This window comes from Molossus molossus, unplaced genomic scaffold (genome assembly GCF_014108415.1).
Source record: "Molossus molossus isolate mMolMol1 unplaced genomic scaffold, mMolMol1.p scaffold_m16_p_21, whole genome shotgun sequence".
Classification (NCBI taxonomy): domain Eukaryota; kingdom Metazoa; phylum Chordata; class Mammalia; order Chiroptera; family Molossidae; genus Molossus; species Molossus molossus.
In genome coordinates this window covers 10794442-10819154 of record NW_023425357.1, presented here as the reverse complement: position 1 = coordinate 10819154, position 24713 = coordinate 10794442, and the positions used below count along the sequence as shown (strand labels likewise).

Here is a 24713-nt window from a genome sequence, read left to right as displayed (position 1 = left end):
GCTAAGGGCACGTGCCTCGGTTGCAGTTTGTCCCTGGCCCCTGGTGGGGTCATGTGGGTGGCTACCAGTCGATGTGTCCCTTTCACGTCGATGTTTCTCTCTCTCTCTCTCTCTCTTCCTTCCCCTCTATCTGAGGATAAATGCAAAGGTGTCCTCTGGTGAGGATAAAAAAAACAAACAAACCCCCAGATGATTCCAAAGCAGTGCAGTGTTCAGAAACTCTGCCCCTGAGCGTCTGTGCTGGCACCCCAAGCTCTAGACCCCAGAGGCCAGCTGGCACGGTGACACACCAGTCTGACGCTCAGCTATGTGAAACCAGCCCAAAAGACCACATCACACACCGGCATGGGCAAACTCCAGTCTGTCACTTTACCACCTTTTCTAGAAAGTCTCACTTCAATACCTGCTGTCCACTCGCAAGTGTCACGTGACTTTTGTCTGAGGATAACAACCGTGACCCAAGCTTTCAGCTCTGGTGGTGTCGCTGGGGGTGGGGTAAGTGGCACTTACGTCGCTGGCCAGCCTCTCGTAATCTTCCATCAGGTGTTCATTCTCCTGATTGACAGCCAGCACCTTGCAGATCCGGTTGGCTGCAGTCTCAGCCTGGGACGGGGGAAGAACATAGTCAGGGCTGCCTGGGGGCTGGTGACCCTCCCTCCTGACAGACATGCCCCTTGAAAGCTGGCTCAATCCATGGTCCACACAGAACTCCCCAGGGAGGGAAGGAGAGGAAATGCAGCTTCAGTTAAGATGGCGCCCTGAGTGCCTGTTTCCTGACAGCCCTCGCTGCTCCCCCCCTCCCCCAAGAGAGCCAGGCCCTGAGGCTTTCTTGGCCTGGATCCTGGGGATGCTGAGAGGGTTTGGGAAGCCCTCCTACAGAGGAGGAAATGGATTAACAGACTCTCTAGAAGCCCACAAAGAGGAGGGCTGGGTGAGGCTGGGGTGGGGTCCTGCCCTAGGCCAAGCCCTGGAGGAAGTCTCCCTCCGGGTAGGAGGGCAGGCTGCAGCACAGCCGAGTGCCAGGGTGTGGGGCGGGCAGAGGGTGGGGATGCTGGTGTCCCCTGGAGAAGTCTGGTGGGCAGTGCACAGGTGGGGCACCCTAGGCCCCTTCCTAATCCTCTCCTTAGAGGCAGGTGTTGATGGCTCATTGGGCCAAAGTCACCATCCACAGGGCAGAGGGAGCCAGGGACTCACAGAGCAGGGAGTGGTAGAGACAGTGACTATTCTCCGCCCAGAACTACCAGACACTGTCCTGCGGAGGGGAGGAGGAGGGTGAGGGGTTCCACACAGAGCGAGGAGAGACCAGGTACCTTTCAGGAAGCACAGAAAGGGTCCAAGAGGAAGAGTTGAAACGGCAACAGAACAGGAACAGAAATAGTGAGGAGGGTCTACAGAGTGGTGGGGAAGGAAAACAGAGGCTTGGGGATGGCTCCAGACCTGGCTAGCCACAGGCACTGCTGCCGGCCTCTCCCATCCACACGCTGCTTCTGGGACAAGCGGGCAGATGAGTGGGGACCAGCCAAGGTTGGTGTGTAAGCACACGCGCGCACACACGCACAGGCGCCCTGCATCATGCTGCAGGACACTTGCCCATGGCTCCAGCGGTACTCCTCAAAGAGGTTCACAAGGGCATGGCCGGGGGCGTGCAAGCAGCACAGCCAAGGCTGCAGTCTTCAGGGCAAGCTATGGGGGTTAGTCCCTGATCCCTCGCTTGGAAGAGACAATGGTTCCCCAAAGTGAAACCCACTCTGCTGTGCAGAGCCAAGAAGGTGGAGCTGCTGGTCCCAGGGTTTTGTTTCACTGCGGAATCCCTGGTCCCCAGCTCAGGGCTCGCTGTGTTTTACGTAGTCAGGTGGACGAGTGAATGAGAGAACAAGGAGCAAATGCTTTAGAGAGGAGAAAGGAACGATCAGGAGAGAATGGGCGTACCTACGCCAGGCCTGAGAGTTGAGCTTGCACTGACAAAACAAGCCCCGGAGAGCGCTCTTTTAGGAGATGGGCTTGGTGAACAGACAATACAAAATATACAGATGATGTAGTATACAATTGTACACCTGAAACCTATGCAATTTTATTAACCAATGTCATCCCAATAAATTAAAAGACAGAGAGAGACAGACAGACAGACACAGAGACGGGCCTGAGTCTGTGGGGCAGCAATACAAAAAGCATTCTATGGCTGGCCTGGAGAGCACACAGGCTGGGGGAAGGGGGACTTGGGCTAGAGAAGCCTGGATTCTACATTGCCCCTGGTGAATGGCAGCTCCCAAGGTCCAGGTCTTTATTTCCTCCTTTACAAGAGGGGCCAGGCTGCCTCAGAAACACCCAAGTGCTCTGACCTGGGCCTTCCTGCCAGTGTCCACTCCCACAAATCCCCCCAGGCCTCCTGTCCGCCACTACACGAAGTTCAGCTCTAAGCACAGGAGGGTAGCTGGGGCAGAAGAGAAAGCACTCTTGCAAGGGCAATGTGGTGGGCAGGGAGGCTGGCATGGGGTCCACTGGGGGCATACGTGCTGTTAGGTGGGGTTTGTGGCAAAAATTCTTCCACTGCTGCCCACCCCCGCCCTCCCTGCCTATACCCTCCAGCAGAACACTCCCAACACAAGCCCCAACCACATGCTGGGTTGGCGGCTATGAACACGGCTCTCTGGCCCAGGGCAGGGAAGACCCACGGAGGGCAGGGCAAGGCTGCTCTGACTGCCCAACCACACACCAGGCACAGTCCTAAGCTCTTCACCTACATGTGCCCATTTCATTCTATGAGACAGGTACTAGTGCAACCCCCATTTCACAGATGGGGGACCTGAGCAAGGTGAGGTGGCCTATCCAAGGTCACACTGCTAAGAGATGGCAGAGCCAGGGCAGGGCAGACGACTACAGGGAGGCACCTGCTGGACCCGGGCTCTGAGAAGGCGGTCCACAGGAGGCAGCAGACAGGCCCTGTCCTATGACTAGGGATGGCTCCCTCCTCCTTAAATTGAGGATAACAGCACCCCTCCCCCCCGACTACATAAGGGGTATGTAAGGGACTGAGAGTCTGTGCATAGCATGTGGCAAGTGCTCGATAAACGAGAGCTAGTTTCTTTTTCTCCTCCAAATGGTGACTTGCCAAATGGTGACTCAAACTCAGGCTGCTGGGAGTACACACTGCTGCCCACGACCAGAGACCAGAAGGCAAGCGAAGGGGACAGAGTGCCCAGGCCTCCATGTGGGACTCTCCTAAGGACAGCTGGGTCCCTCCCATGGAAGCAGAGGCCCCTGAGAGGGGCAGCAGGGCAGCAGGAGGTCAGCTAGGCTCAGGGAGAGCTGCTACTGGGAACCCACGTGTGGCTGCTGGGGCCAGGGGCCAGAGGGCTGGGTCAGCAGGAGCAGGCTCAGAGGACCGTCTGGCCTGCTCGGGCTGAGCCTTTCCTGGGCCATTGGGAGGGGAAAGGGCTGCAGAGGGAGGCTGGTGAAAGGGCACAGCCAGCGCACCGGGCAGGTGGCCCCGTGTGGATCGTGGACAGAGAGGGGCGGGCGGCTGGTCTGGAGCATAGGTCCAAACCGTAGCTCTGCTATGTAATGTGCTACAGGGACTCAGCCGCACTGTCTGAAAAACGGACACCCCTTCCCAGGGACGGGAGGCACTCAGAGCACCTGGTGTACCAGCGCCAGCTCAGGGGTGACACTGAGCCCAAGGTCACAGTACACCTGCCTGACTGGGTCCGTCCTCGTGCCGTGGCGGCCCTCGGCCGGCCAGGACCCCAACCACAGATGGACAGTGAGGACACGAGGACGGCAAGGGCAAGCCTCCAGCCACAGCAGCCAGGTGTGCTCCCATCCCAGCTCACCTTTTGAGCCCCCGAGAAAGCGTGGTAGAAGCAGGACACGTAAGTCATGATGGCTTTCTCATCTGGCCTCAGAGTGCCTACAATATCTGCGCAGAGAGAGAGAGAGGCAGGAGAGAGTGAAAGATGCAGGGAGGGCAGGGCCCAGGCCCTAGGCTCATGCAGGAGGAATAGCGCTTGTCCTGGACTGGAAGCCAAACCCTGGCTCTGGCTGTGCAGCCCGTCTTGCCGAGGTTTTAGTGAGGGGACGAAGGGTCTCCACAAATAGGTGGATTCCTCTCCTAACCAGGCCTGGGTTCGTGACATTAGCCATCGGGGCTGGAGGGACTGAACCCTAACTGATCTTTCTGAAAACCTAAGCTCATTTCGGCCACCTTGGCATAAACCACCTAAGAGTCTCCTGGGGCCCTAGAATAAAACCCAAATTCTTGATCTCAGATTATGCAAGTCCTATATGGCCTGGCTCCGTCACCTTTGACCTCCGTTTCCACTCTCCTCTCCTGGCTTCCTCCTCTCGGCCATTCCTGGAACACGCCGAGCTCGCTTCTGCCCCACAGCCGCTGCACTTGCCCTACCCTCTGCCTGGAGTGCTTCCTTACGATGGATCTTCGCCTGACAGCCCCCCCCCAGCGCTGCAAGGGCCTGTCCGTATCACCCTTCGGCGGCTCCCCAACGGCCTCAGCTGAAGCAGCCCTCGGGCATCTCCACCCACCAGCCTGTCCCATGTTCTCTACCATGCTTGTCATCACAGGAGATGACCTGACCGTGGACCTGCCTGCTGTCTGCCTCACCCACTAGAAAGGAAGCTCCACGGGAGCAGAAACCCTGCCTGACTCAGTCACCCTCTACTCTCAGTGACCAATTCAGAGCCTGGCACAGACTGGGCACTCAGCCGACAGCACGAGCACAGACTAAACGGGCAGTGGCAATGCCAAGGAGCTGGGGTGTGGCTTCCAGTCGGAGAGAGGCCACTGCCGTCTGCAAGAGAAATGAGGTGAGCACGGGAGGCGAGAGGCAGCGGTGGCATTGGGCAGTGGCAGCGAGGTGGGCCTGCCTGGCCCTGCCCGGTACCTTCTGCGCTCCCGAAAAGGCATGGTAGAAGCTGGACACATAGGTCATTATGGCCTTCTCGTCGGGCCGGGCCGTGTTCACGATGTCTGCAAGTGAAGGACAAGGGTTAAACTGCCCAAGTAGGGGCGGGGGAGGGGAGTCACTCACCGGATCCCAAGGCTCCCAAGGCCACAGCCATCCCCAGAGAAGGCCCTTAGCTGATGAAATGACCCCTGATGACTCTGGTAGGCTCAGCCACACCCTCAGCCCCTCCATCCCGCTGTCCCTAGAAAGGCCACGACTGTGGGAACTGGATTAAAATGAGGCTACTTCCTCTCTTTGAGAACAGCCTCAGGGGGCTTCTGGACAGTCAACCCCAAGGCCAGGGATCCTGGCTGGGAGTGGTGCATGGCTGGGAAAAGGCACAAAGCCAGAAATGGAACAAACAAAACACTCCAAACTGGTGGGCTCCGGACTCCGAACCTGCAGCAGGCAGAGTAGGTGTTGGCCTTGCTTTTCCACAGGAGCCAGCCTCCCGGCCACCACGCTCCCTGCCAGCCCCCGGGCGCGACTGGTCAGCAGGGCTCTGGCAGCCCCAAGAGTCGATCCTCCTCAAGCTTCCGGCCCCCACTCCTCACCCTGTTCCACCCCTGAGCGTGTCTGGCCTGCGTAGGCTGCTCCTGCTCTGGGTCCCCTGGTAACATCATCCCAGGTCCACCCAGATTCAGCCAGTCATTCTCAATGGCTCTGCCAATTTTCTACAGTTATAACAACCACAGAACAAGGTGTTGACTGAACAAAAGGATCTACTTACCCTCTGCATCCAACATTTTGGGGATGTCTAGGTATTTCTCTGCCACCTCAAAGGCATTGTTCAGGTTGGTGACCGGGTCGTCCTAGAAGGGGGGACAGGGAGAACTCAGAGAGGGGCGGGATCCAGAAGCAAAAGGGACCCAGGGCTGGCCTGGCAGGAAGGGATCTGGGGAAGGGGTAGGACTGGAAAGGGTCCTTTTAGGTCGTTCTCAGCCACCTGTGCTGCTGCGGGAGAGGAGGACACTTGGGTAAAGTCAATTCTGACCCAAAGGAACCCCTCTGAGAATCTAGGCGGACAAACCAGGGACCCTTTCTCCAGCAATAACATGCTCTTTTTCTTACAATTTTCAACTATCCACAGACCGCAGATTAAGCCCCCTGTCCTGAACCCCTGAAAGTGGGCCAGACCTGAGGCAGCATGGGCTGGGGGACAGGGACACAAACCAAGAGTCTCCGCGTTCCAGCCTCCCTGAACCATCCCTTCACACTGTCTCCCACTGGGTATGGGACAAAAGCCCACCCCACTCGGACGCTCCTTCGCGTGCCTTCACGGCTTCCCAGCTAGAGTCCAACTGCATTACTCATCGTGGCTCGAGTGAGCTCAGTGAGGTCCATGCCTCCTCCACCTGGAATGTCCCCTTTCTGCCTTTAGGCTGCCTCCTCCATAGGCCCTTCCCAATCATGCCAGTCCAGGTGTGCATCCTTCCCCTGCAGTTCTGTCTGTCCCTAGCCTCTCCCCACCCCATTCAACCTGAGCACCTGTGCGTGGCCTCATGTGGCTGACTTGCTCTGGACACACCGTCCTGCCTTCCCCGCGAAGCTGGGAGCTCCTAGGCGGCAGGGCCTGAGGCTTACAGGGTCACAAACTTCGTACAAACAAATTATAACAGTACCCTGCCCGGGCAATGTCTGCCAGCAGCAGTGGTTTGGAATTCCTTACCCCTCTTCCCCACGGACAGAGAGAAAATATTTCCAGAATCCAGGAGTTAAGGAAGGGGAGCTAGAAGGCATGGCTGGTCAGGCCCTAAACCCCTGGCAGTTGCAATGCCCGTGGAAGGAGAAGGGGACAGTCTCTGAGGAAAACAAGGGAGGCGAGAACTGAGCCAGGGGTCTGGTGACAGTTGGCACAAGGCTCTCCCAGCCTGCCCATCTGACCACAGAATCCAGCTCTGGATGGACTTGGGGGACGTGACCCAGAATCGGGGCAGGACTCGGGGTATCTGTAGGCCATTGGGAACACACGATGCATACCTTTCTCAGCTTGTCATATTCGATGAGCTCGGGCCTGTGCCGGTGGATCAGGGCATTGAAGGCAAGACCGTCCTTCCAGCTGGGGGTGGAAAGGCCAAGGTTATGAGGAGGCCCGCACTCTGTAATGGGGATGTGGAATGGCCCTGGGCACCCACAGCAAAGATCAATTCCCACTTATGGAGGCAGTTTAGGGTGTGTGCCAGGCACCGCCGGAAGATGGTATGGCAGGGTGCCTGTGACCTTGACTGCTGGAGCTGAGAGGTCTGGGGTCAAAGCCTGGCTTTTCCACTTACTGTCAGCAAGACCGTGGGCAGGTACTACAACTGCTACCTCAGTTTCCATGTCTGTAACATGGGGATAATAACAATACCTACTTCATGGGGGTTGCCAGGAGGGTTAAATAAGTAAACACGGAAACACTCAGACCACAGCCTGGCACACAAGTGCATGTGCAAGGCTCCAAGGAACTGGACAGGCCCGCCTCAGGGAGACGGCCTACCGCGGGAGGCCGGTGCCTGTGCCGCGTGACCTCTGCACCCTGGCTGGTATGACCCATGGGTTGGCTAAATGCTAGGATGTGGCTGGCATGAGGGTCTCTGTGAGGCAAAATGACAACTGGTCACAAGTTAGACTGGGCCCATTTTTCTCCCTGAGATCCTCTACGGGCTGGTTCTGTCTGGGTTAAGCTCAATGACATCTCCTCAGGAGGGCCACCCTGACCAAGGTATCCTCCTGATCACGTTCTATCGCCTCACTCCAAGCTGTGGTCTTTTTTTTTTAACCTCAACCGAGGACATTTTTTCATTTTTTGTTCAGATAGAGCGGGAGGGAGAGAGAGGAAGAGAGAGAGAGAGAGAAACATCGATGTGAAGGGACACATCGAGTGGCTGCCACCCGCACGACCAACCAGGGCCGGGGACAAACTGCAACCGAGGTACATGCCCTTAGCGGGAACCGAACCCGGGTCTCTCAGGACCGCAGGCCGATGCTCTAACCGCTGAGCCAAACTGGCCAGGGCCAAGCTGTGGTCTTAGTGTAGCACTTCTCACTATCTGAAATTATGCTGTTGGTTTATTTGCACCTTTGTCAACTATTGGTCCCTCTGCTGCAGTGTGACTTTCCAAGGGCAGGGACTCATTCTGGAGCTGTCACACCCCCACTCTTGCCACGTAGTAGGCACTGCATAGACATCACCAACTGAATAAATGAATGAACAAGAAGCAGAGAGGACCAGCCAGTTGGTGGCAGGAAAAGGAAGGAGGCGCACAGAAGAGCTGAAGGGAGGGCCCACGTGCTACTAGTGGCAGAACACAATGGAAAGGCCCCCAACACCCAGCGTGGGAGCCCCAAGAGCCTGGGACACAGAAGAATCTCTGTGGATCCCATGAGGCCCCCTTCTTCCTTCCTATGTGTGTCCCCTCCTTGGTCCATCCACCCTGCGAGGACCCCAGAGGCTCAGAGGGGTGAAGTCACAGGGCCGAGCCAGATCTGACCTCAGGACCACCCCAGGCCACGCCGGCCCTCGAGCAGCACTGACCATGCTCACCGTGTTCTGGCAACGGTGGACATGTCTCCCCTCCCTCTCGTCCAGGGGCTGAGATGTGTTCATCAGAGTGGACAAAGTACATTTTCCCAACACTCAATTCACTAGCCGCTCTAAGGACAGGTCCCTCTTGAGAGTTCAAAACAAAACAAAACAAGAGTCTTGTTGCTTATGAGAAGCGCCATGCTCGGAGAGGAAGAGTCTATCAGGCTGGCCACACACTCGGCCGTTAAAGCCTTCAGCCCAGGCCAGGGAGGCAACTGCCGCCACCGCCGCCACCTCCTCCTCCTCAGAGAGGACAGGGACCTTACAAGGTGCTCACGAGGGGACCAGTGTCAGGGGGAGGGCTGGCAACTCAGAGACCGTGACAAAAGCACAGGAAAAGAAGGCAGGTGGGAGGACAGTGCCTCAGGTGCTGGGAGGAGGTGAGGAAGCGCACTGGGCTCACCTGATGTGGAAGTTCTGCACGTTGACGTTCTTATACGGAGCCGTCTTTCTCTGGCACCAGAGAAGGAGCCCTTCCTTGGCAGAGGTCTCTGCAAAGCACACAAAGACACTGAGCACTGGCTCAGGTGGAACCGTATTTCTGGTTCAAGCAGAACCCGGGGACAGGCCTCCAGACGAACAGCAGTGGTGACAGCGACAACAGCCCCTCCCATTCCAGACATGGGCAGGCCTCTATGGATCCCAGCAGCCGAGCCACACACATGGCCCCAAGAACTAACTCACCCAGGGTCAGCCCAGGAAATGGCAGTAACAATAGAGTAATGTCAAGGTCTGAACCTGTGCCATGTTTCAGACCACAAGGCCTGTGCCTTTTACTGTCAGGACACACCATCAAAGAAGCCTTGATGCTGGCCTCGGCCTCTCCTTGAACAAAGTGACAAGTCAGTGTGCCTGGACTGATCCCAGGTCCATGGGGGCAAAGGTGGGAGGGTGGGGATGTCAAGTGGAAACAGGTAGGCACTGATGCACCTGGGAGCCAGGCCAGGCCTGACTCTCACTGATGTCTCTGGGACTCAGATTCCTCAACTGTAAAATGGGGCTGATCATGCCGTCTTCACCATCGTGATGTGAGGGTCCCCTGAGACAGAGGCTGTGAGAACAAAGCGCTCTGGATGGATAGCAGAGCTGGGTGGCTCCGAGGGGGACCCCGTCACCTGCAACCTGGACCAGAACCTCCACTCACCACTCCTGCACAGGGCCAGGCCCTGTGAGTGACACCGAGAAAGAGGGCGGAGCCTTGAAGCATGAAGACAAAATGCCCCAAACCCTAATCTAACTCTTCCCAACTCAGGTGGAACCAGGGAGGGGAGAGAAAGAGGTTCGTGGGTATCAGCGGGACTCTTGGTTCTTACCTTCCACCGAGATGTCCTGGATGGCGAACCTGAGGATGATGGTCCAGATCATCCCCAGAGTCATCTTTGCGTTGCCATCCACAATCTCTGCATGCAGGGAGGGGCAAGGGTGAGGAGGCTGTTAAACCAGAGGGAGATCCCCCTCCTGTGGGTGGCCTTCCCACCCCGTCTCAAACTGGCTCTGATCCTTCAACAGAGCTGCCCAGGCCTACCTTCCACCACCCTCACTGGGAGATGTCCCCTGAGCATTCTGGGAAGCACTGTCCCAAAAGCCTCTACACATACATGTCCTTGGCCATGCAAGCCTCTTCCCACCCCACCAGCTCCTTCTCTTGACTCAGCTTACAAGACTGCTGCTCATCCCCGAGGCCTGTTCCCAGCCCTGCTGACAGCTCTATCGTGGCTCTGTGGGCACGTCTCCCCACTAGTGGGTGCGTGCTGCATTCCTGTTTGTTCAGAGCCTGTCCTTCCAATCCTGCTGCCACCTTTATCCAAGCCATTATCGAAGCTACTGTTGTGTCCTCCAAAGCTCGACGCACTGCCTCCTACACCAGTCCCTGCAACCCACCTCCACACAGCAGCGAGGGCGGTCCCTTTAGAAGGTGAAGATGTGTCAGATCTGTGTTGCTCACCTTCTTAAAGCCCCACTGTGCCGAAAATGAGCCCCGTGTTCTGGAGTCCAGCTTACAAGGCCTGCCCTGGGTGACCTTGCCCCTTCCTCTCCCCTGCATGCTTTTTTTTTTATCCTCACCCAAGGACATTTTTGCATTTATCTTCAGATAGAGAGAGGGAGAGAGGAGGGAAGAGAGAGAAAGAAACATCGATGTGAGAGACACATCGAGTGGTTGCCACCCACACGGCCCCGGTTGGGGTGGAGGAGAAATAGCAACCGAGGTACGTGCCCTTAGCAGAAACCAAACCTGGGACTCTCTGGTCTGCGGGCTGATGCTCTAACCCTTGAGCCAAACTGGCCAGGACTCCCCAGCGCTCTTTAACTGTGTCATTTTGCAAGCCAGGATCCTTCTTGCTTTAAGGACCCTCACACCTTCTGTCCACCAACTAAATGCACCCTCAAGCCCCCTTCCTTAGATGGCTGGTCCTTCCTATCCTTCAGCCTCAGCTTACACGTCACCTCTCCAAAATGGCTTCCCTGACCACCAGTCTAGAGGTGCTCTGGCACCCACCCCAGGGCCTCTCTCCCCAGCACCCTGCTCTTCCCCTCACACTGACTGCCAACTGGAATCATGTATCTGTTGACTGGCCGGCTGGTTCACTGCCTGCCCTCAAGACCACTGCATCCCCAGTACCTGGACATGCCCTCGAGGAAGATGACGTTGCTGAAGGAAGGGGAGAGTAGGGACACAAGGTCCGAAAACCAACCACTCTCTCAGACTTCTGGGAGTGAGAGGAAGGGTCTGGACCACACCTCCTTTAGCTGCAGCAACTTGGAGAAAAGTCATCTCTGCAGCACTCAGGGCAGGGTGTCTACTGCTGGGGCCAGAAGTACCAGTGGCCTCATCCAGAGGAGTCTGTCAGCCAGACGTGCCTCTGGCAGGCCTCCGTGTCCTTTGCCCCCACACCTCCACACACGACACCAGGAGAAAGGGTGGGGAAAATGGAAGGACCCTTCAAGAGACCTTGCTCACAGACCCTAAGAACAGCAAATTCTAAGGTGGGCTTGATTTGAAAAGGAGGTGTAGTTGTCATCTAGAGGGTGGGAGCCAAACCTCCCCCAAGGACACACTCAAGAGAAAAGTTGGGGGACTCTTAGCAACTGTGGAGGTGCCCCTGAAATGAAGCCATGGGCTAATGGCTGAGGCAGCCTTGGGCTGTAGTCTCAGGATGAGAAAATATGCACAGCTGCTGTCTGACGACCGAGGAAGACGAACAGTGTCTGCGGCCCCTCCCCTGGGCCACGGACCCCAGACTTGGAAACCAGGCGGAGACTTCCAGTGCAGGGCAAAGGCAGCGATTCATCCAGGAAACCTATGCTGGTTCCTCCCAAGTGCCAGGCACCCAGAGGCGGGGGATGGGCAATCTGGAGAGGAGGTCACAGCTCCCACCCAGCTGGTTACACAGGGAAGCCGGTCACAGAGGGCTTAGAGAGTCCCCGTGAGGGAAAGAAGACGCTCCTCTCATCACACATCCACTAGCTGCTTCTCGGACCTGCAGCTGGGCCTCCAATGTGTCCCCTCTCATCACCCCCACAAGGAAGCAATGTTCCTACAACTGCCTCGATTCGGTAGAGGAACAGGGAGACAAGGGCTGGGTGGGGGCTGGGGTGCTCAGGTTCCAAGGCCCTTGGAATGTCTCTAGTAGGCTGCCCTCTAGCTTTGTCCTCAGGCCCGATGGTCACAGGATTGGGAGTGAACCAATCTGGGCATGAACAGAGAACATTTTTAGCCTGAGTTTTTCTCCAAATGAAAACCGATGACTGCCATGGGTCTCTCCTCTAACCCCTTCTGTATTTACAGACTAGCATTTGAGCAAAATAAATGCAGCTGTGAGAAGCAGAAGGCTGGCGTGCAGCCAAGAGGAAAGATCCATGCGAGGACAGAAAATCTCAGGGCCTGATTAAATTTTGGGGCTTTGATTTTTTTTTTTTAAAACAAACACCAACTACCTCAACTGTGGCATTTGAGGCTTGGCACCCCTCTCTGGAGAGGTCCCGGGGCAACAGGGCCGGGGGAGGCTGGAACACTGAACAGGCATTCTGGCCTAGAGTCTTGGCCACTCGCAGAGCACTGTCATTAATGGCAATTAGTTTTCTTTGTTTTTCTAAAAGCTGGGACAACATGGACTTCGGTGTAGGAAAAAGTCCTCTGACTAATGAGCAGAACTGTGAGCCCAGGCTGAAGGAGCGGCTGAACTCCATCAGGCCTCACCTAGTCTCCAAAAGTGCCTGTGACTGCAAGACAAGAACCCAGTGCCGAAGGGACAGCATGTTATTGCTCTGGTGGGAGGGCCTGGGGCAGAGGGTTACAGTCCTGAGTATCCCTACGGGCCACAGAAGGATCCTGGGTATGCAGTCCGAGGCCAAACTCTCCCAGACTGTGCAGCCAGCAAAATCTGGTCACTGACCTTTGGACTTGCACTCCCTGCCCAACAGCCCTGACACGGGGCCTCTAGTGCCCTTCTCCCCTCCTGCCCACAGATACCAGGCAGGGCCTAAGGGCAAATGTGCTCCTGGCACAGAGAGATGCCATGTCACAGGTCTGTTGGTGTCTCTCAGGCCCAGCAGGAGGAGGGCAAACACAGGTGTCCAGGGTCCATGCCATTCCTCCCCCTGCCCTGTGTGATCAGGGTGCTGGATTCCCCAGTCTCGGACTATATTATTCTGTGGGTGAAGGGGAGGGGACACTTGTGGGACCAATATCACATTGAGGCAATCATTATGGTCACTGCTGAGGCTATATCAGGGCTTTAGGCACCCCAATTGCTCTATCACTGATACAACTTCTGCTCAGAAGGCAGAGCGTGGCCTCAGAGCCTGCAGGTCAGAAACGGAGCTGCCCCGTCCAAGCTCACCTTCAGCCCCGATGGAGACCAGCTTGACTCCTTTGCTGGCGATGAAGTCCAGTGCTTTGTTTACGTTGTTGATTTTGTGCACTCTCATCTTGCCCCGTTCTGGCTTAGGTAACCGCTCCCCTGAGAAAGAGAAGAAAGAAAAGCTGAAAGGTCCCCACTGCTCCCCAGAACAGGCCACTATAGCACTCTGAGCCCACCCCAACAGGCCCATGCTCAGCCTACTACTGCAGCCGTATAGGCCTCATTCTCCCAGGCAGCGATGGGACAGATGGGGAGACCTTTGTGGGAGAGGGGCCTCACCTGAGATGACCTCTAGGAGGAGCATGAGCTTGAGCCCATCTCGGAAGTCCTCGTCAATGTTCTCGATCTGTGTGCCGGCCTTCCGCAGGTGGGAGTTGCACCAGGCTGTGAAGGTCTAGGGAAGCAGAGCAGAGAGTGGCCAGGAGGGTTAGCGTGGCTGCTGGGGCTTCTGGTCAAAGGGCTGGGCCAGAGCTCCGACCCCAGAACAACATGGCCACCATGGGGCCAAGCACTGGGCTCCACCACCCCCCTTTTAACTTTTTTAATCCTCACCTGAGGATATTTTTCTATTTATCTTCAGATAGAGTGGGGGGAAGAGAAACATTGACGCGAGAGGGACACATCGACTGGCTGCTTCCCACACAACCCTGACCAGGGCCAGGGATGAACCACAACTGAGGTACGTGCCCCTGACCAGAATCAAACCCGAGACTCATTGGTCTGAGGGCCGATGCTCGAACTGCCTAGCCAAACAGGCCAGGGCTGGGCTCCACCCTTTATATACACTGTTTCTAATCTTTACCACAACCCAGGCAGATCAAGCTAAGGAAACTGAGGCTCAGGGTAGTTAACAGACTCGCTGCACAATCACCTAGGTGAAAAGTGACAGAGCACAGATTGGAATCCAAGTCTGCCCCCCTAGAACAAGTGCCCTCTCCACGGTGCCCTGAGTCCGGCACACGTAGCAGACAGAGGTGACGCAGCATGTGGTCTGCTCATTCAGCCACACACACAGCTGACTGAGCGCCAGGCCTGCAAGAGGAGGGACCCTGCTCCTGTAGAGCTTGTGTTCTCCTGCACGGACACAGCAGCTCTCACTCATGGGCGGACTGACCGGACCACGAGCCCCAGCGCCACTGCTTCCGCCCGCCCACCCCTCAGGCAGAAGCTTGGGTAGCCGCTTCCCTGTCTCTGGCACACAGATGACCTGGGACAGGAAAGCAGCTGGAAAGTAAAGCCTCCTGTAAATCCAAGGTTTCCTCAAATCAAGGTTTTCCTCAGTCTCCCCTGGGGCTTTGGGTGGCACCACAGCAAGCACCTGCCCACACCCTCTGCCCTGCACACATTCCCAGTCTGCTGCCCTGCAGGCCACACAGCCTCCGCTCCCTGCGAGCATTCCACATCCCGCCCTGTCACATCTTAAGATGGATGTGTCTTAGAGAGAGCTGCATGGCAACTGTGAGGCAGCCCCCCTCCCCACTGCCCCAAGTCAGGCTGCCATTTCTGAGGACTCCTGGGCCTGAGGACGCTGGAAGATAAAAGGGAGTTTTCAAGTAGAGAGGGCCATAGACAAGCAGCCCCAATCCCAAACCTGAACACAGAACACCCAAGTACAGGGCACTTGGCACCCAGATGGTGACCGGCCACTCAGCGCCTGCTGTCTGGGGCATGTTATCAGACGTTAGTGCCAGGGAAGGACGTCACATCAGTTAAGGTGGACATGCCCAGACTCCTTCTGGGAAACCGGCCCACTCAGCCTTGCTCAGCAGGGTCTGGGAAAAGCCCCACGCCTGTTTCTCATAGGAGCCCCCACCCCCTCATTCTGCAGGGGTCAGTGTGCACGTGGGCAGACAGCCAGGAACGTGCAAGAGCACACTCCATGCCCAGACACAGAGACCACGTGGGGGTGAGGGGCTTCCAAGGAGCCTCTGGCCAAACACCATGTGTTTTGCTGAGTGTCACCAGTCCTGCTCACTCAGAGACTCAACACAGGGTCTTTCCCACATAAAGAAGCTGCCTAATTAACACACTGTGCCACAGTGGGGACCAAAAGAGGTTTCCTTACAAACCCAAGAGGGACGGGGGGCTGGGCATGGGACAGGATGGAATGGCCTGTCAGTGGCCCAGGGCTCCCCTACCTGCCTAGACAATACGACGAGTCCCTCGGCCGAGGAGACAGAGAGCCCCTTCCCGTGTGAGGCTGTTCCCACTGCCTTGCTCCTGACTCGCCTTAGCCAGCAGGTACCCTTTCCTGAAATCAGCCCAAAAGGCAGTTCCTCTGGGATGCCTGACCTGCTTGCCCTGACCTGCTTCTGACCCGGATGTCCCCTCCTCTGTACAGATCTCATCACAGCACCATCCTTTCTGGTCTCTCAATTATGCATTGTCTCCTGCCTCCCACAACTGTGAGTTCCTTTGAGGTCAAGCCACCAAGCAGGTTCTCAGTCAAGAATGTATACATTTGCCTTCCCTACTTCATTTCCCACGCTCCCCCTTTACAACTCTGAATTCAAACCAGAGCTAGAATGCTGGTTACACTGCTCATGTGGGCAGGTTACCCCATCCTAACACCCGCTTCCTCATCTGTTAATGTGGTGATGGGGATGGCACTGGGGCCTCGGCCAGAATGAGGAGTCAAGGTGACAATGCCGTATGGGCACATGGCACGTGCTCAATAAACAGCGGTTCTCGAGATGTCCCTGTGCCCCCCAGAATCTCCCCCTCTCCTGAAATCCTGCCCACCTCCTCCAGAGTGCCGTGTCCTGCCAGCCCTCGGCATCTCTGACAACCTCTTCCAGTCTTCTGTTTCCAATCAAGTGACTTGACCTGTTACACTTGAGTGTCTTTCTCTATAGGATAAATGTATCAGAATCAGCCTCTTGAAGTTGCCATAAGAATTAAATGGGAGGCTGGGCAGGGGGCCTTAACGCCTCTGACAGTGTCGCATGAAGTGCCACATGAGCTGTGTGCATGTACATGTGCACACACACCCACACTGCTGCCTCCCTCTGGCAGAGGCCCTTACCCGACCCCACAGTTTGGAGTGGAAATGAGACTGCAGAGGTCCTCTCAAGACGGTCCTCTCCAACCTGTGGAGGCTCTGAACAAACCTCGCCTTACTGGGTTCACACCATCCTTCCTCACAAGGTTGCTGTACCACCCACCCTCCAAACACATCCCATCTCTGCCCTTTGCTCATCTTCTCTGGGCAGTAAATAAGAGCTCTGGTTTGGGGCTCACACAGACCTGAGTTCAAGTGTTGCCTTTGCCATGATGGCAACCTGCCAATGGGGTAACTTCGGGCAAGCAATGAGCCTTGGCTTCCTTGTTGATGAAATAAAGACAAAAATCTCTTCACTTAAATGAAAATTAGACAAAGTAATGCAAGTAAACCACTTAGGACTGTACCTGACACAAATTAAGCAAACATATCAGGAAAGATCTACTCTTACTTAAATAAGTGGCAACTCTGCCATGTACTTCTGTCTCCTGAGCTGGAAGCAGGTGGAGTCCCAAGCAGAATACCCAGTGTCCACTCACCTGGCCTAGGAGGTGAGGAGGAAGAACTCCCTCCTGAACCTGACGGACACAGAACGGGAACCCCACCAGCAGGCCTCCCACCTCAATCCCCGCCCTGATGGGCCCTATCTCTCCTGAAGGGGAGGCCAGGTCTGCTCTAGGCAAGGAGAGCGTGACCTCATGAGGCCATCCTCAGGGAACTACAGATGGCCTCTTCTCTGTGCAGTGTGACTGGTGATCAGGAGCTGGAATTCAAATAGGACATTAAAAATTCATAGCTTTTTCTAGTTAGTTACAAAAATAACACTCTGCTTATACACTCCCCTCCCTATCCGGATTAGACTAAGATGTGTGGGGTGGTTAGTGCCGAGGGGTGGTTTCTATAAATGGAGGCCTCATGCGCCCACCGCACCCCCCTCAGCTATGCAAAATTCTCAGTATGACGACAGGTCCCACCTACTCCCAATGTCCCAGGCCACCGTGGGGTTGGTGCACATCCATTCCCTACACAAGCCTTTGCTGAGTGCTATCCCAGGGCCAGGCTCTGGACCGAGTACACCGTGAGCCAAAGCGGACAGAGACCACTCTATGGAGCTCCGTCTGATGAGGGATGGGACCTCATTAATCAAGCAAATACTCAGCCACAGAAGGAATGGCAATAAAAGTAACAATCGTAACAGACACTTCTGTAGAGCTAACTATGTGCTGGGCACTGTTCTGGCACCTTGTCATGTATTCACTTCTCTCATCCTCAGAACTATCTCCTGAGGTCAGGGTTATTATTGGCCCATTTTACAAATGAAGAAACCAAGGGTCCGAGGGGTGATGTGACTTGCCCTCTGGAAAGTCCCAGAGCTGGATTTAAGGCCAGGTACTGAGCTCCAGAGGCCATGCTCTGAGGTATGCTGCGCCTCTCCTCCTCCCTCCCACCCCCGGAAAGGGAGCTGAAGAGAGGGTTCCGTGCACTGGGGTACAACTCCTCACCTAGTGGAAGGGGTAGACACAGGGAAGTCTCCCTAAGGAGGCAACTCTCCAACTCTGCTCTGAGAACATTAATAACATAAAAATAAGGGAGACTTTTCCAGATAATGGAAAAAACGTGTACAAACAGCAGGTTGGAGAGAAGAAAGGAGTGAGGGGAGTAAGATGTGCCAGGAGGTGGGCAGGCCAACCTCCAGGGGCCTTCAAAGGGTCATGGTGGCTGCTGCTGCATGGGGATGGAGCTGAAGGGGGCAAGGGTCAGTGTGAGATAGCCAGGAAAGGGTAGAGAGCTCCGAGGGAAACTTGGCGGGAGGGGGAAGGCAGAGGAGTCATGCTGGAAATGCCAGCTCAAGGCGTCAACTTCATTTGGGAGGACCCACAGGTACTGGCCTCTGTCGGGAGGAAGGAAGGGCAAACGCATTGAGCTCATCTGGGTTTTACTGTCAAGGGTCATCTTCCAGGGGAGCACTGACTGGGCAGTGGCCGTGTCCCCACTGCCTTGCCTAAGAGGCACTCAATGCATTCACCTGGCTGACAAATCCTGACTTGGAACACCTATTTGGTACTTGCCATGGGATGAAGCCAAACAGACACAGAACTGACATGCTCACGGGGGAGAAGGCATTCTAAAGGTAACTATGTAGTAACTGCCAATTGCTAGCTCTTCCTATTTACAAACAGTAACTCTTTTTATTTATTTATTTATCCTCACCCGAGGACATTTTTGCATTCATCTTCAAACAGGGCGGGAGGGAAAGAGAGAGAGAGAAACATCGAGTGGCTGCCACCCACATGACCCAACCAGGGCCAGGGACAAACTGCAACCAAGGTACGTGCCCTTAGCGGGAACTGAACCCAGGACTCTCTGGTCCATGGGCTGATGCTCTAACCACTGATCCAAACTGGCCAGGGCCACACAGTAACTTTTAAAACCTCCAACCCCTGCCCTGGCCAGTTTTGCTCAGTGGTTAGAGCACCAGCCCGCGGGCCAGAGAGACCAGGGTTTGGTTCCCACTAAGGGCACGTACCTCGGTTGCAGTTTGTCTCCGGCCCTGGTTGGGTCATGAGGGTGGCAACCACTTGATGTGTCCCTTTCACATTGATGTTTCTCTCTCTCTCCCTCTCACTCTATCTGAACAAAATATGGAAAAATGTCCTCGGGTGAGGATTAAAAAAAATATATATATATATATAACCCCCAACCTCGAGATCATGTGAGGCAGTATCATCTCCATTTTAAGGTGAGGAAACTGAGACAGGCAGAAGTTAAGTGACTTGTCTAGGGGCCATGTAGCCAATCAGCACAAACTTGGGGCAGTCACTCATTCCACAATGTTTTGAGTGGAATGCCAGGTACCAGATGGGCAAAGCAGAGCCAGCAGAACGAAACCAGCAAGGGCTCCAGCCTCACCTCGGTTCCCGGGCTGGAGATGAGCTCACGGTGCCAGGCAGGCAGGCAGGACTATGCATCCAAGTTGGCCTGCTTCTTAGAGGGTGGTCTGGGCCCAGTGTGAGAGGCAGGCACGATGCCAATGGTGGCCCTGCTGCTCTGAGCCTACCCCTGTCATCCCGTGAAGTGAGCCTGCACCCAGCCTTTGACCTATCTAGGGAGGAAGGATGTGGACTTGTCTGTCTTTGAGAACACACGTGAATGAAACCACAAAGAGCCTCCCAAACTTGCCTCTGCACACTGGCAGCCTGTTAGAGACTTCTCTGGTTGCTGAAATAGCACTGGGTATGAGTGGGGGAGAGGGAGGGGTAAAAGAATAAAGAGGAGCTTGTTGGTTCCATTGGGATCCACTGTCACCACTCCCTGTGCTGAGGCCCCATGGTGCACCCAGGAAAGCAAGCTTCAGAGGGGCCCCAGAGCTGTTTCTGCTTTGTCACTCTGTATGTAGGGTGAGGGAGAGGACGCCTGGCATGGCTGGTCATAAAGTCCTTCCTGTGTCACAGGGACCCCTCCCAGCAGCCAGGATGTGGGGTGGCTGGGTAAATGAATGATGGACATTGTTCGGGAGGTGACCTAAGCAGCCAGGAATGTGGCAGCAGTGGGCTTTAATGAGCCATTCATCGTTGACTCCCTCTCCCAACCCAAAGAGGTAAACCCTCTCTATGCTGGCGGGGTCACTGAGTAAGAAACAAACATTTGAAAGATAATAGCAACCCAGTGGTGTTCCAGTGGGTAGAAGGATGAAATGTGCGAGAAGGATCCTGGTGGGATGCAGCTGACCCAGCTAAGAAGCTTTTCTTCCCAATAACTTAGTGCTACACAACATGCTCTTAGTACTGAAGGGGGTGGTGTCGGGGGAAATGTCTGGTGCAAGCTGGAATTCCACTAAGCCCAGAATAAAGGGAGTCTCTTGCAAAGTCAGCCTGGACTAAAAGAGCCCCGCAGCCGCCAGGCCCTAGGCTGAGGTGAGCGTGATTACCAGGGAAGGAGAGCTCTGGGACCAGAGTCGGAGGCTGCACTGTTCCTGCCCGCCTGGCGGGGCTCACACGTGGATTCCGTCGCCTCCATGCTTGACAAGGAAAGCTTGTTCACCACCCCATGCTGCACACCCCGCCTACCGCACTGTACATCATGAACCTCTTTAGCAGGAGGGCACTGGTCAATTGCTGCCCCAGAATTAGCTGCATGTCTTTCCTCCAGGCCCGAACTGACTAGAACTGGACACAACACACTCCCCCAGGGAACATGAAGGCAAGAGGACTCCTAGGATGCTAGTTTTCAAACCTCATCTCTGCAATACCGTGTAGGGTCTGCCGCTCCGCTGGGGCATCGGCTGCTTTGAGGGGGAGGGCACCGCTGCACCTCCTGAACTCCCACCTTGCCTGCTGTGGCCTCTGACGCTGCCCATAGTTCCTGCTTCCACAGGTCCTCAGGAAGGGTGTCCAGGGCTTGGACACAGGGGCGGGAGAGCTATTTATTCTGAGGGTAGGCATCCACCCTTATCACTCATCTGCCAGGCTCCTGCCAGGCCACAGGCAAAGCCTGGCCCCAGTGGAGCACCTTTTCAGTTCCTGAAAGCCGAGACTGCCCCGGGCCCTGGGCTTCACTGCCGGCTGTGGAAGTGCTCCCAGGGCCCGAAGGCCAAGCCTTCTGGAATCTGGGTTACCAGGGGCCCGGGCACAAGGGTGGCTGCCCTGGCAATATCTACATAGACTGGTCCAAGGTGTCTGTGAAGCCTCTGGAATGGTCTTGAGAAGGTACGTGTGAGCACTTGTTTGAAGACCCATTGCCTTTACCAGACCCAAAGGAGAAAAAACCAGAGATCAGGTTGAGACAGAAAACGAACCAGTTATGGTGACATGGCAACAGGAGACTCAGCCAGCCCTGCCAGCAGGGGTACTATGACGTGGGGACACAACGGGCTGCCCATCCAGGACCCAACTCCATATCTAGCCAGGGCAGAGAGGGCATGCTGCATATGCCTGTCCCATGACAACATAAGCCAATTTGAAAGCAATTACAGGGAATATGGAATGCTGTTTTTGTGCTGGCCTCACGTTGCCTTATTCGGACTTTTCTCAGCCTACATGAAAAATCCCTGACTTCCCAGTTGGAGGAGAGGTATAAATACCGAAGAGTGGAGTAGTGAGCATTCCAAAGGTCCTGCGTGTCCATCCAAAAACCAGCCCTTTCCCCCCTGCCCCTGTCCAGTAGCCAATGTTCCCGCCTCAGCCAATCCTCTGTCCTCGAGGTGCCGGAAAGCATGCAGGTCGTTGCCGTAACGGACTGATTTTGGGGTGCAGCCCCTTCCTCACGAGTAACACTGGTCTAAGGCTTTCTTCTAGCTCCTACAGGGCTGGCTCTTTCTCATCACTCATGACTTCCCTCAGAGGTCATCATACCTGGAGGCTTTCCCTGACCTTACTGTCTCCACCATGCAATCACTTTACTCTGTTTTATCTTATTCACTGTATTTATTAGTATCAGAAATGATGTTCTTTATCCATAACCAGTCTCCCTCCCAAGTGTGACATAGCTCCATGGGAGTGGGATCTTTTTTTTGCTACAGGACCCTACTGACTTGCACACAGTCGGTGCTCAGTAAATCCTAGAAGAAATGGAATGGTATTGGGGCTTCTCATGTTCACTCATTTATGACCTCATGGTTTCTAATCCCATTTTGTACTGGTGAGGGTACCTACTTCGGAATAAAACTGCTTACTTTCAGGAGCAATCCTGGAGCTACAGCTATTCCAAACACAAGCGAGGGAAGACGCTGCTCTTGGCTTGCCACTTCAGTGGAAGAGGAGTCCTCAGGCAGCCGTTTGCTTAGGCTTCTGAAGCCCCTGGACTTGCAGACATCCTGGTTCAAGGGCTAGGCCCAAATGGTGGGTAGCAGTGGGTGGGCTGGAAGAAAGCAGGCTGAGGAGGGAATAACGTGACATAGGGCTCCAGAGCAAGGGCTCTTAGATCTTAGCAAACGTGGGTTCAAATCCTCATTGTGCCACTTATTGTGTGTGGCCTCAGAAAACAAATTTCACCACTCTAAGCTTTAGCTTCCTCCTTTATAAAATGAGGACAATAGACACCATGTGAGCACTAAATAGGATAATGTAGAGAAAGCACTACATTATCACACAGCCTAGCAGAGAGCGAGTCATCAGCAGATATGTATTCATTACTATATTATTCCTGGCCAAGAAGGTGCCTCAATATTAGCATTGCAGTTGGTGAAGCCAGACCCCTCTAGGGGTCGACAAGTTGCTGGTTGCATCCTAGTGGCTGGCATAGGATCTTCCCTCAAACCTTCCCTCCCTCAGCCTGACCACCGGACTACCAAATAAGTAAAGGAATATCTTGATCAGATCTTCTGATAATGGTTCTGCTTCCTTCCAATCCAGATAATCAATATTTTTATAGTTATAAATCATATACCATAAAATTCACCCCTTTATTTATTTATTTTTTAACCCTCACCCAAGGACATTTTTCCATTTTTTGTTCAGATAGAGTGGGAAGGAGAGAGAGGAGAAAGAGAGAGAGAAACATCGATGTGAAAGGGACACATCGAGTAGTTGCCACCCGCACGACCCAACCAGGGCCGGGGACAAACTGCAACCGAGTTACATGCCCTTAGCGGGAACCGAGCCCGGGTCTCTCCGGACCGCAGGCTAACGCTCTAACTGCCGAGCCAAACCGGCCAGGGCAAAATTCACCCCTTTAAAGTAGTATAAAAATCACTGAGTTTTAGTATAATCATAAGGTTGTACAACTATCCCACTTTCTAGTTCCAGACCATTTTTATCACCCCAAAACTGTTAGCAGTACCTCCCCATTTCCCCTTCCCAACCCCTGGCCACCACTAACCTACTTTGTCTCTTATGGATTTGCCTATTCTGGACATTTCATATTAATAAAACCATCCAGTGTGTGGCCTTTGTGACTGTCTTCTTTCATTTAGCACGTACCCAAGGTTCATCCACATTGTAGCACGTGTCGGGACTTCATTCCTTTCTGTCTGAATGATATTCCATTGCATGAGTGCACCACATTCTACCCATTCATAAACTGAGAGACATTTGAATTATTCTACCTTTGCTGTTGAATAATGCTGCTACAAACATCCATGTACAAGTTTCTGTGTAGATATATGTTTCCAGTTCTCTTGGGTCTATGTCTAGGAGTGGGTCATAGGGTTACTCCGTTTTAATTATTTGAGGAACTACCAGAATGCTTGCCAAAGAGGCAATGTATGAGGGGTCTATTTTCTCCCAATCCTCACCAACACTTTTTATTATCTTACTTTTTTATTATAATCATTCCAAGAGTGAAATGGAATCTCACTGTGGTTTTCATTTGTTATTTCCCTAACAACTAATGATGGTGAGCATCTTTTCATAGATTAACCTTTCGTATATCTTCTTTGGAAAATTCTAGTCCTTTGTCCATTTTCTTTCCTGGATTGTTTATCTTTTCATCATTGCACTGCAGGAGTTTTCGATATATTCGGGACACTAGACCATTATCAGCTACATGATTTGCAGTATTTTCTCCAATTCTGAAGGCTGTCTTTTCATTTTCTTTTTTTAATCCTCACCCAAGAATATTTTCTCAAATATCTTCAGATAGAGTGTGTGTGGGGGGACACTGATGATGAGAGGGACACATCAACTGGTTGCCTCCTGCAACTGAGGTACATGCCCTTGGCCAGAATCAAACCCACAATGCTGGTCTGTGGGCCAACATTCTAATCACTGAGCCAAACCGGCCAGGGCTCATTTTCTTAATAGTGTCATTTGAAGCAAAAACGTTTTAAATTCGGTTGCTTATGTTTTAGGTGTCCTACCAAATAAACCGCTGCCTAAGCCCAAGGTTACGAAGATGTACGCCTGTTTTCTCCTACATTTTGTGGTTTTAGCTTTTACATTTAGGTCGTTGGTCCAGCTGAGCTTTCTGTACATGCTGTGAACTAAGGCTCCAACTCCATTCTTTGCATGTGGAATCTGGTTCTCTTAGCACCACTTACTGAAAAGACTACTCTTTCCCCACTGAGTATGTTTTTCATTTTTATTGAAAACCAGCTGACAATAAATGTATGGGACCTGCGGGCTTCTTCAACATGCCTAAACTTCACCCCAGGCTGAATGAATCGAATTTCCTGAAGGTGGGTCCTGAATAATGACATTTTATAAAACTTATCAAGTGAGTCTAACGTGTGGCTGGGTTGAGAGCCACCACCCTAATCTAACCCCCTCACTCTACAACTGAGAGGTCTGGGGCCCAGGTAGAACCAGGGAGCCCTTGCCACTGGATTTGTTAGACTGAACTGGACCCTTGATGCTAAAAGAAACCCCAGAGAAGCAAGGCATAGG

At 54.1% G+C, this 24713-nt stretch overlaps 1 protein-coding gene across 9 annotated transcripts in view; it reads right to left on the bottom strand.

The window, feature by feature from the left end:
* Nucleotides 1–24713, bottom strand: part of ACTN4 (actinin alpha 4) — a 73239-nt gene that overhangs the window by 15072 nt on the left and 33454 nt on the right. For 4 of the 9 annotated variants that reach the window (XM_036274337.1, XM_036274329.1, XM_036274331.1 and 1 more), the window contains 8 exons: nt 13671–13785; nt 13371–13490; nt 9843–9929; nt 8933–9020; nt 6942–7020; nt 5692–5773; nt 4899–4984; nt 511–603 (listed from right to left, as the gene is read on the bottom strand). In XM_036274337.1, the coding sequence (XP_036130230.1) occupies nt 511–603; nt 4899–4984; nt 5692–5773; nt 6942–7020; nt 8933–9020; nt 9843–9929; nt 13371–13490; nt 13671–13785 (750 nt within the window). Of the gene's footprint in view, nt 1–510; nt 604–3830; nt 3917–4898; nt 4985–5691; nt 5774–6941; nt 7021–8932; nt 9021–9842; nt 9930–13370; nt 13491–13670; nt 13786–16637; nt 16716–19302; nt 19405–24713 lie in introns of those variants that run through there. The other 5 variants (XM_036274330.1, XM_036274332.1, XM_036274336.1 and 2 more) reach the window with 4 other exon arrangements.